The 12,121-nt window shown below is 48.1% G+C and overlaps 1 protein-coding gene and 1 non-coding gene across 4 annotated transcripts in view; one reads left to right on the forward strand and one right to left on the reverse strand.

Annotated features, from left to right (window-relative positions):
• The window catches only part of Cluap1 (clusterin associated protein 1), a 33,001-nt gene extending 24,830 nt beyond the window's left edge, over positions 1 to 8,171 (forward strand). For 2 of the 3 annotated variants that reach the window (XM_029544232.1, XM_021209688.2), the window contains exons 10-12: positions 764 to 871; positions 4,910 to 4,965; positions 7,782 to 8,171. In XM_029544232.1, coding sequence (XP_029400092.1) covers positions 764 to 871; positions 4,910 to 4,965; positions 7,782 to 7,931 — 314 coding nt within the window. In that variant the 3' untranslated portion in view covers positions 7,932 to 8,171. Of the gene's footprint in view, positions 1 to 763; positions 872 to 4,909; positions 4,966 to 5,198; positions 5,256 to 7,781 lie in introns of all 3 variants that reach the window. The other variant, XM_021209687.2, reaches the window with a different exon arrangement.
• On the reverse strand, positions 3,798 to 3,941 carry LOC115065115. The gene has a single exon (XR_003844918.1). It is a non-coding gene; the product is annotated as a small nucleolar RNA SNORA48 (small nucleolar RNA).
• Positions 8,172 to 12,121: the final 3,950 nt, after the last annotated feature.

The following is a 12,121-nucleotide window of genomic DNA, read 5'->3' on the forward strand; positions in this document are numbered from 1 at the left end:
GGTTGTGAGCCACCATGTGGTTGCTGGGATTTGAACTCAGGACCTTCAGAAGAGCAGCCAGTGCTCTTAACCACTGAGCCATCTCACCAGCCCCCTACAATTTATTTAAAAAAAAAAAAATTTCCAAAAGAAAAGTATTGTCTATATATGTGGTATTAAGGATTGGACTTAGAGCTTTGCAGAAAAATATAATAAAATAAATAAGCACATGCGTTAGCACTGAGCCACAACCCCATCAACGTATGTATGCCTTTATTCTAGAATTTTCTCCAGTAAGAATGTCATTTCACGATTTCTCAGAACAGCTTCCTCTGCAGCCCAAGCCTGGCTCTCCCCTCACCTCCATCCCGCCCGCCTTGTTTCACATCCACTTCTGTCTTTGTTAGGATCAAGGCTCTTGAATTAGCAACATGGCCTGACAAAGAACAGAGTGGGTCTCTCCCCCGTTAACCACGGACTTGCACTTTGACAGCCAGCTACTTGATTTTATAAAAATCTCAGACTGTCGTGATGCTTTGAAGACACCTGGTCCATGTTCTTTTCTCTTTGAAAAATTGCTCAAAGCAAATGCAGCATATTATGGTCTGCATTAACATTTCCTGAAGTACCTGTGAACAAGTCCAGGGCGTCTCATAAAATCTAATGGGGAAAGGAGGACTAAGGAAGGCAGGTGACTTTGCACTGGAGCCGTAGTAGGCAGGAGAGGTTACACTGTAATGGAAGGCCTGCTCTTTCACTCTGCCTTGTGGTGTGTTCCTGCTAGGCAATGATGACTCAGATATAGACATCCAAGAGGATGATGAATCGGACAGCGAGCTGGAGGACAGACGGATGTCTAAGCCTCGGACAGCGATGGAGGTGCTCATGCAAGGTAGTGTAACTCCTTCTGTCACCCAGCTCCTCGTGCCTGTTTCTCAGAACTCCAAGGGCAAACTTGGGTGAGTGCTGCTTAGAACTGCGAACCACAGTGTGCTGAGAAGAGTCCCTGGAGACACTTCCTGTCACTTCCTGTCCCAATCTTCTTCAGGGTCTGTCTCTCAAACTGCGTTGCCTCTGATAGTCCTTTTGTTTGCTTCATGTAGCTAAGCTGGTCTTGAATTCACAATGTACCTCAAGATGACCTTGAACCTGATCCTCCTGCTTCTGCCTCCTAGGCATTGAGATTACAGGATACAGCACTATGCCCCGCACATGTAATACTCTTATCTGTGTCCCTGGGAATAGCTGGTTCACATTTGTGGCTTCAGATTTCCCACAGATACCTCAGAAATGGCCTCTGTATCTGAGTTCTCTGCACTATTTGTTTTGGTCAGTGCAGGTCTATCCCTTGTGGCCAAGGAATTAACATAGAAAAAGTGTTACATAAGTGCCTCTTACAAACCTCATTTGATAGATGGGAGCCAACACTAGAAAAGCTGTGTAACTTGCTCAATGTTAGTCTGAGAACAATAGTGTTCCAAATCCTGCTTAAGTACTTGCTGAGTAAAATCATGTAGCACGGTTCCAGAACCTATGGCTAGGATCTGCAAATGCCGTAAGACTTTGCACTTGTCTAACAGTTCTGGGCCCACCCTGAGCAGCGCCCCTCTCCTCCTGCACTGTCTGGACCTAGCCTGCAGAAGCCTGGTTACATTTTCATTCTGAAGCTTCCACCTAGATCTAAGTACAAGTGACACTGGTTCATAAAAAAGGAATATTTTTCTTGTTTCATAGATAGCAACAAAGTTCTACTGCATTTAACCTAACAGTGGAGTTCAGTGATGTTTTTCCCAAATACTGAGAGGATATGCTTTTCTGTGAGTTTCACATCATGCACCCCAGTCCCCTCATATCCACCCTTCACCCTTGCAACCACCCCACCCCACCCCCAATAAAACACACACACACACACACACACACAAAGCAAAGCACAGGAAACATCTCATCATGGAAGCTGTAGTGTGTCACAGTGTGTCCCACAGTATGTCCCTCTGTCCACACACCTCTTGAAAATAGTCATTGCAATCAGTCACTCATCTGGTTCAAGGTCTCTGACTTCTGTGACACCATCAACATTGGATCTTCATCAGAACCCCTCCTGTTTACCCTGCTGTTGCCCTGTGTCATGGAGATCCCATAGCTTTGGAACAGCAGAACTGGCCCTTTCATGCATCCCAACCATTCACTAATGATAGAGATTTTGGAATGGACCAATTCAGAGCCCTAAATCTGGGTCTGGGTGGAAACTGAGCTGATCAGCCCACTGGCTCTCCCTTATCCCCCCCACCAGGGCTAGCTAGCTCTCCAGCACTGCTCCGGCTAGGCCAACAACAGGAGGCAGGGTCAGCTCTCCTGCTCTCGTGCCCTAGTGGCCAGCTCACCTGCACCCATGCCTCCAGAGCCAGCTCCTCTGTGCTGCCCAGTCACGGTACAGGGTCCACTCTCCTAAAAGCTGCAGCCTGTGAGGGGCTGAGCCAGCTCTCACACCCTCAGGACAGGCTCACCTGTGCCTTCACCGTAAGTGCCAGCTCCACTGTATTGCCCAGGCAAGATGCAGGACCCATTCTATAGAATGCTGCAGCCAGCAAGGGGCAGGGCCAGCTCACTCTCTCATGATCCCACGGTTGGCATTCCTGACTACCTTAGGTGACAAGGGGGAAAGGGGCAGAGGGCTAGTAGCAGGGCTAGCTTTTCCTCACTCTGTCCTTGGGGCTTGCTCACCCACTGCCCCTCAACCATGGCTAGCACTACTGTGCTGATTAGATGAGGTGCCGGGCTTACTTTCCCTAGTGCTTCAACTGACCAGGGGCAGGGCCAGCTCTCCTGACTGCCACACTCAGTGCGTTGCAAAGGAGACAAGACTTCGCCCTGCATCTATGCTGCTTCATGGTAGACAAATGGTAAGGTGCTCTCCCGAGTTCTCGACCTCCGGGCTGGCTCACATGCACTGCCCCCCCAATACCCCACACCCACTCATGCCACCAGGGTCAGCTCTGCTGTGCTGCCCAGGCGAAGTACAGGGCCTGTTCTCCTCAGTGCTGTAGTTGGGAAGGTCAGGGCCAGCTCTCCCAAGCTCATGACCCTGAAGGCAACTTTGTGAGGTGGGGTATATCACTTCTGTGCCTGTGCCACCCCATGGCAGATGAGTGACAGGATCAACTCTTCTACACTCATGCCCTCAGGGCAGGGTCACTCACTTCTACCACCAGGTCCAGCTCCACTGTGCTTCCTGGGCAAGGTGTAGTCCACCTCTCCCACGTGCTGCCTCTGGTTCTCCAGAGCAGCACATCCAGTGAGAGGCAGGCCAGTTAAGCTCAGCTCCTGGACATCTGCATGGTCTCCATCTGCTGCCCTGACCAGGGCGTCCCCATGTTCTCTAGTGGAAATATGAGTCATGGACACCAACACCAACCTCTGCCACTGTGTAGCGATGGACTCACACATGGCCGAGTTGCAGCTCGGGCTAGGACCTCATCATGGCCCCAGGTGGTGAGTCTGGCCACTCCTAACAAGCTACCCTCTCCACCCCCGAGTCTCCAGTCCCATCTCTTCATCATGCTCAGGCTGTTCCACGTCTCTTTCCCTCCCATCTGACCAGCACATACTTGTTCATTGTGGTGGCTCCCACTGCAGGCTGGCTGCACGGCTGGTGGGCCCCTGGGCGACATCTTCCATCCATGCTGTGTGACATGGTGGCAAGCAGGTGTCTATGGCCCACCAGTGTCATGTCATGGTGGAGGGCAGGTCTGTGGGTGGCATTGCAGTCCACAGGTTTGCCTTCCTCCTTCCATGCTGTACTACTGGATTTGATTTGATTTTTATGAGTCCTAGACATAAGACAGCTTTGACCACCAAGCCAGGCATGAAGCTAGGATGAACAAAGGACCGCCATCTGCTCTGCCCCTGACTGATGTAAGAACACCACCACCAACAAGGGGTCTCTTTGCCCATCCCCAGGGGAACAAAGGATATGTTTTTCAAATACTCATGATTCTTTTCATGGTTGTTTTGTGGTGCTGGAAATTAAATCCATGACTTTAAGTATATAGATAAATGCCCCACCACTAATCTATACCCCCAGCCTTCACATAAAATGTTTGTATATTTTTATTATATTCAATTATGTATGTACACACATTCATGTGCACACTTGGACACATATCCAAAGGTAACTTGTGAGACTCAATTTTTTCCTTCTAACATGTAAATTCTGGAGACTGAACTCAGATAGTTAGGCTTAGTGGCCAGCCCATGTTAGTTTTATTGTTTTGGTTATTGTTGTTGCTGTTGTGACATTCTCGCTATGAAGCGCAAGCTAGGTCTGAGCTCCCAATGGTTCTCCTCCTGAGTGCTTAGATCGCATGTGCATGTTATCACCCTGATACATTAATATTTTACCACCTTTGTCTCATCTTTCAAAGTAGAAGTGCAGACCTCCAGCATGGCGGTTCACATCTTTAGTCCCAGCACTCTAGAGGCTGAGGCAAGATCAAGAGTTCAAGGTTAGCCGGGCGTGGTGGCGCAGACCTTTAATCCCAGCACTTGGGAGGCAGAGGCAGGCGGATTTCTAAGTTCGAGGCCAGCCTGGTCTACAGAGTGAGTTCCAGGACCGCCAGGGCTACACAGAGAAACCCTGTGTCAAAAAAAAAAAAAACAAAACAAAACAAAACAACAACAACAACAACAAAAAAAAAAACCCAAAGAGTTCAGTGTCAGCCTCAACTATATAGTGAGTTTCTCAGAATAGAGGGAAGGGTGATACAGAACGTTACTACGGTTTGTTGGCAGTTCTAATTAGTTGGAGCTCACTTAAGTACATAAGTTATTGTGTACGTTGGTATATCCCCAGTTTTCCAAGGACAAAAAGTCTTAAATGCCATTTCCTGCCATATTTTCCAAGGATCTCATAATTTGTGGTTTGTTTTCTCAGGAAGGCCCAGCAAACGCATCGTGGGCACAATGCAAGGTGGAGACTCAGATGAAGACGTGAGTCCGTCGCCCTCCCAACACCCCTGTGCCCTGGTCTGGGGCTCCTAGCTTAGTTCAGGTGCCGCCCGCTGTCAGGGAGCTGCCCGTTCCAGCACATGGCTTCACTGTGAAGGGCTGGCTCTCCCTTGCTTGTTAGGAGCTTGTTTCTTGTTTCACACAAATAAGCACACCCTTCGCCCTTCTTTGCTCTGTCACCTTCTCACGGTTCTTTCCATTCTCACTTCCCAAAGATGCAAGCAGCAGCAGCCCTCTTAGGTAAATGCAGGACTCCCAGCTCCAGGAAGCAGGTTGGTTTACTGAGCTTACCTCATCTGTTTGTTGCTGTGTGGTGGCCTGCTCTGGGCCAGCAGGTCCTCTCCTCCGGGTGATGCCTCCTCTCTTAGGCAGGAAGCCCTCAGAATAGACCCCATTGTGAGAGAAGCAGGGTGATCTCTTGCATTACCGTACTGAGCAGGCTCAAACACCAAGACCAAAGATGAGAAAGGTGGCTACGGTCATCAGGCCCTGAATTATAACCTAGAAACAAAGCGTGACGCCAAGGGCATGTTCCAGTACCAGCCTGTCTTCAGCACCCTTCTGCAGTTCTGGAGCAGGAACACAGAAAAGATATTTTCCTAGACCAGGGCCTCGGAGACACCTGGCAGGAGGCTGAGATCAGCATAGATAAATGGCTTGAGAGCTTAACCAAAAAGGGAAACCTGGCTTCTCAAAATGGCAGGCTGGATATGCACTGCAGGCTCTGAGCCCTGTTGGGTTGCAGTCCCTGGTCGTGCTACTTGGCCCATGTAGCAAAAGTACTGGAAAGACACTAATCCAAGGTCAGTTCGTAAGGCACAGGCCCATGTCTGGGGTCTGGCACTAGCACTTGTCAGGGACAAACAGGACCTTATGTTCTTACTTAGATTCACAGGAGCAAGCTAGTGCCTGGCCTTGCCTAGCAGGACACAGAGACACTTGAACCTTGGGTTCTTAGGACAGCCACTAGAGGCAGGGAAATCACTCAGCTATAGCTTTCGTTTTAACAACAAAGATGCACATGTAGGTAGCTGCATCTACTACTGTCTACCTAGGGCTGAGCACGGAGGATCTGGCCTGAGGAGCCTGTGCTCCCTGGAGAGTGTGTCTGACTTCTGTTGTACCTGCTTGCATGCTATTCAGAATTCATGCATCCTTAATGGCTCAGGTCTTTTGTTTATTTCATTGAAGCTTTGTTCACACAGCCCCTCTGTCACAGGGCTTCTATGTGTTTGCTCAGCATGCATCTGTTGAGTCCTTTCAGTGCCGGGTCCTGAGTGCAGCAGGGAACAAAAACAGTCCTTGCCTTTGGGACACATATGTTCTAGGAACAGTCCTGCAGACATACTACAGTCATGGTTGTTAGGGAAGAAATAGTTCAGGAGGTAAGAAACAAGGGATTTTTTTTTTTTCTCATGATCAGGCAAGGCCTCTCTAATGAGAAATTGGAGTAGAGGCCTGAATAAGGGACACGGTGAGCCATGCCGGGGTGGATAGAGCCCCTGGGCCCAGGGAGTGTGAACACCTTCAGTGCCTAGGCAGTGGTAGAATGGAGGAACTGGGCTGAGAGTGATAAGAGACAGCACAGGCAATGTGGACCTGTGTGGGTTTGATGAGCACCTCGTAAGATGGGGATGTTGCCGTTGTCAGCCCAGGAGAGACGGGCAGCGAGTGCAGCTGTGTAGACTGGAGGGGAGGGCCTTGTATCCTGAGGACGTGAGGACATTGCTGTTGAGAAGTGCTGCGAGTCTGGGTGTTTCCAAAGTCAGGCCCATCTGGTTTTCTTACTGATTGCACCAGTGTGATGAAGAGAGCATGCACACTGCTTCAGTTGTGGTGTAACTGACTAAAAGCACAGGGCTTTAACTTTCTGAGACAGAGATGAGGAGGAGGCTGAAAAGGTGGATCAGGAATTTTGTTTTAGACATTCTCGGGTGTGTGGCCTATTAGGCATCAACATGCGTTATGGAGTAGCCAGTTGAAATGAAAGTTTGGAATGTAAGAAACAGGACTGTGCTCCCTGGATCGGAGTCTTTTCGGTCTTCATAAGAGTGATTGGGGCTGTGGGGTAGCTTGCTGTGTTTAGGCAATGGAGGGAGTACATGGGGACGCTTGAGTACTTTACCCAGGGAGGTTATCCTTTCTTTTTTTTCACTGTGCCTTAGCCTCTGGAATGCTAAAATTGTAGGCTTGTACCACAGTAGGTCTGGCCTTCTCAAGAGTTTCTGCTAGAAAGGAGACAGACACAGCAGAGTAGCTGTAGAAGGTGGCAGGTCTTTAAAGAAGAGAATTCTAACATGTATGACCACTCAGGAATAGTCTAGATTGAGTGACCAGCCATCTCAGTCTATACACATGGAACACAGGACTTGTAAGAATGACAGCCCGAGTTGGTGCTCCCTGGATCCATACCATGAAGGAGCTGCACACCCTTCACCTTGCCCTCTTACCCACATCTGTACTGCTTTCCACCTCCACCTGGAATAGGCCTCCCTTTCTCCTGCACTGGGTCTCTGGACTGCAGGAACCATGCAGCATATAGGCTCCTTAGCACAAGTTAAGGGTGTTCCTAAGACATCCATGGAAAGCCAACCCCAGCTCAACAGCCCTGCGTAAAGAGTTACTAGTTATAGTCTCAGGCTAGTGGACTCGTTCAGCTAGCAGTGTGCTGTGTCCCCACAAACCTCCACCATATGAGCATTGCTGGTCATTGTACTTGCCAGGGTAAAGTGGGGTCTGAGGACAAGCTGTCAGTGTGAGCTAGCACCTCAGTTACATTTGCCATCTCTTTGCTTCAGGAAGACTCGGAGGACAGTGAAATTGACATGGAAGATGATGAGGAAGATGATGATGATTTGGAAGATGAAAGCATTGCTCTCTCACCAGCTAAGCCCAGTAGAAGGGTCCGAAAACCCGAGCCCTTGGATGAAAGTGACAATGACTTCTGACCTTCTTGCCAAGAGACCCAGGTAGATTAAGAGCCTCAGATGTGTAGGTACACAGGGACTCGGCAGGAAGGAAAGGTAACATGTGTTTTGTTCACTACACCATCTGGGCTTAACCATTACTGAAACCCCAACAAAGATTTTCTTTTGTCTGTCTCCTAACACTTGGGATCCCCATACCTGTGTTCTTAGTAATTCAAATCTACAAGAAAATCCTTTGAGGAGAAATACAGACTGATACCACATAAATCTTGGCTGCTGTTCTTATTAAATTAGTTTTCCTTGATGATCAGGCCACAGAGAGGCTCCAGATGATGAATGTTTTGTTTTCTCTCAGAGGGCCAGTGTTGTTCTGGGAGGCAGATTCACTTCAAATTACATGCCACCATCATAGTCCCCCAGCCCGGCTGCCTCAACAAGTGTAGCTCCAACTGCTACTGCTACCTACTCATGCTAGCAGGCGTGTGTGCTTGTGCTGGGAGGCATGTGTGTGAAGGCCAAAGGACAAGCTCTGCTTGGTCCTCAGGAGCTGTCTACCTTTGGGAGGGTGTAGGGATGGGTCTTTGACTAGGGCCTGGGAGCTCATCGATTATCCTGGACTGACTAGACAGTCGGCCGGCTCGTCTTATCTCCCACTTCCCAGGATTACAAGCGCACACTAAGGGCTTTGGACTGCACTTACCCCCTCATGCTTGCATGGCAGACTGGTATCAGCTGAATTGTATCCTCGGCCCAACTGGCATTTCTTATTTGTTTAATTTATGAGACAGGGCCTAGTCTAGAACCCCTGTGCAGACCAGGCTGGCCTTGAACTCACAGAGATTCATCTGTGAGTTCAGAGGTTCCCCTGCCCATGCATGTAGAAGTCAGAGGAGGACATCAGGTGTCTTCCCGATTACTTTCTGCCTTAGTGCTTGAAACAGTCACTCCCTGAACTGAAGCTAGCTGTCGTTCAGCTAGGCTGGATAGCCAACAAGCTCTTGGTACATACACAGTGCTGGGGTTACAGGTATGTGTAGCCACGCCTATATTTTTGCTGTTATTGTTTTGTTTTTGAGTCAAGGTCTTACTGTGTACCCCTGGTTGATTTGGAACTTTCTATGCAGATCAGGCTGGCATTGAACTCAAAGAGATGTGCATCACTCTGCCTCTACACTGCTATGATTAAAGGCGTGCAGCATTCCACTCTGTCACGCCACCTGTTTTATGTAGGTTCTGGGATCCAAACTTAAGTTCTCATGCTTGTATAGAAGGTGAACATCCGCACTAGACCATCTCCCTAGGCCCGTGCATACACCACACATAGAAGATTTCAAAAGCTACTTACCTCTCCATAAACTGTACCAAATGTGAAATGTGAGATGACTTAGTGGGAAAGGAGCTCAGATGGTACAAAGAGGGAACTTGCTCCCACCAGTTGTCTTCTGACATCAGCACAGGCATGCTAGCACCCACACACGACTCCTCATACAAATAGATGCGATTTTAAATGTATTCAACACTATATATATATATATATGTATGTATATGTATATATATGTATATATATGTATATGTATATATATGTATATATATGTATATATATGTATATATATATATATATTATTATTATTATTATTATTATTATATGTAAGTACACTGTAGCTGTCTTCAGACATTCCAGAAGAGGGAGTCAGATCTTGTTACGGATGGTTGTGAGCCACCATGTGGTTACTGGGATTTGAACTTAGGACCTTTGGAAGAGCAGTCGGGTACTCTTACCTGCTGAGCCATCTCACCAGCCCTATATTTTTATATAATTAAACATTACTTGAAAGCATTATTTTTTAACTTATACCTATTACATATATAAACTAGCATTTGTCATTATTGAACATTTTTGTTTGGTTGGTTGGTTGGTTGGTTTTTTTTTGAGACAGGGTGTAGCCCTGGCTGTCCTGGAACTCACTTTGTAGACCAGGCTTGCCTCGAACTCAGAAATCCGCCTGCCTCTGCCTCCCGAGTGCTGGGATTAAAGACATGCACCACCATGCCCGGCTCTCTGTTTGTTTTTTGAGGCAGGGTCTCATTTGTAGCCCTGACTGTCCTAGAATTCACTATATAGACCAAGTTGGCCTTAAACTCGAAGAGATCCATCTGCCTCTGCCATGAACTTTCCTAAAGAGCAGGTTGACTTAAACTTCCTGTCTCTGTCCTTCTGTGCATGGGCCCAGGCCACCCCTGGCTAGGCCACCCCTGGCTAGGCCACCCCTAGCTAGATGCTCTTTTGGTTTGTTTTGGTTGTTGCTATTGCCATCACAGGACTGGAGAGATGGCTCATTTAAAAGTGCTTCCTGAGCCGGGCGTGGTGGCACATGCCTTTAATCCCAGCACTTGGGAGGCAGAGGCAGGCAGGTTTCTGAGTTCGAGACCAGCCTGGTCTACAGAGTGAGTTCCAGGACAGCCAGGGCTACACAGAGAAACCCTGTCTCGAACCTCACCCCCCCCCCAAAAAAAAAGTGCTTCCTACTTATGTGGAAAACTAGAGTTCTTAACTCCAGTTCCAGGGCATGTGATGACTCCTGTGGGCACATGTAAAACATGTGACATACATAAATCTAAAACAAACCCAGAGGGCTAACAGTGGAAATCATGAAGACTGAAATGTAAAATTTCCTCTTTACCAGTCTGTTTTTGGGGAAGGGTGCAGCTGCCATATTAGAGGCTTGATAGTTGGGGAAAGACTTCAGAGGTCCACATTCTGGTGTGACTAAACAGGGTCCCTAAATTCCTGCTTTCTGAGACCGAGTCTCTGGCTGGTTTGGAGCTCACTGTTCAGCAGGGACCCTGATTGTGTGTCAGCAGTGCCGCTGGTATTTGAGCAGTGCCACATCTCCATGCTGTGGATGTGTGGCAGAAACAGAGAGACTGTAATGTAGATAGTGTAATACTGCTGTGATGACACGGTTACGGCCACTCAGGAGGCCACGAGGATAAAGACCCAGGCTCAGTAACTAATAAAAGGTGGGTTTGGAACCCCGTACCTTGGTACATGGTGTCTATTTGGCCATGACCATGGAATCATTTTGCCATAGGTACATAGGTGCAGATTTTTTTCACTAAGTTTTTATTGAGCAGTTATGGTTTTCAGCTGTCATGCTAACAATAGTTCTGAGATGAATGAGTCTTAGCATCTGCATGCAAGGTGCGTAAAGTGTCAGGGGTGCTAGAGGGTTGGGAACCCAAAGTAAGAAGGTGCAAGCGTCCTCCGGAGGGGTCAGGGAAGGTGCACGCGTGAGAGTCAGATTGGACTGGCTCTTCTGGGAGATTTTGTTGTTGTCTGGTTGGCTCTGGTTGGTAGTACTAGGGGTGGGACTTAGAGCCTTAAGCTCTACCGTGACCTGTAACCCAGTCCTGAGCCGGCCAAGTAAGCCTCCATCACATACGATCAAGACAGCCAAAATCCCCACATAAATAGAGGAGATGACCTCTGGGCCCTGCTGTACTGAGGTGCTATTGGCAGTTAATAGCTGCTTCAAGACAGAGAGTCTTCTTCCCTTTTTCCTTTTTTTAGGGTGTTCCCACTGGTATGTGTCCCATGCTCCAGTGGGTAACCAACCCATGTACATATGGACTTAGTGGATTATCAAACAAAAAAGACATGAAATTAGGACAGGAGTATGTTTGGGGGAGAGCAGAAAAGAGGAGGCAGTGTATGTGATCATAATTCATTGTAAACATGTATGAAAGGCTCAGTCCTTCTAAGCCTGAGAAAACAGAACATTGGAGCAGGAGCGATGGCTCAGAGCAGACCCTGCTGCTCCTCCAGAAGCTCAGTCCTACCACAGCCACCTATCAGCACCAGCTCCAAGGCATCTGATACAGTCTGTGGCTTCCTGGAGCACCTGCACTCACAAGCACGTAGCCTCACACAGACACACACATAGTTAAGACCCGGTAGGACAGAACTGCAGGAGCATAGAGGTACCTGAAGTCTGAAATGACAGGCACATAGGCTGAAATGCTTGGTCTGTAATAGGGGAATAGCAAAATGAACTTCCTATGTTTCGCTAAGGAATTAGCTGGGTTTCACTCAGTTATGGCAACCTCCAGAGGTAAGTTAAAAAAAAAAAAAAAGTACCTAGCCTGGGTGGCAGTGGCTCATGCCTTTAATTCCAGCACTAGGAAGCAGAAGCAGGCGGATCTCTGAGTTC

The sequence above is a fragment of the Mus pahari genome, chromosome 12, assembly GCF_900095145.1.
Source record: "Mus pahari chromosome 12, PAHARI_EIJ_v1.1, whole genome shotgun sequence".
In the NCBI taxonomy this organism is placed as follows: domain Eukaryota; kingdom Metazoa; phylum Chordata; class Mammalia; order Rodentia; family Muridae; genus Mus; species Mus pahari.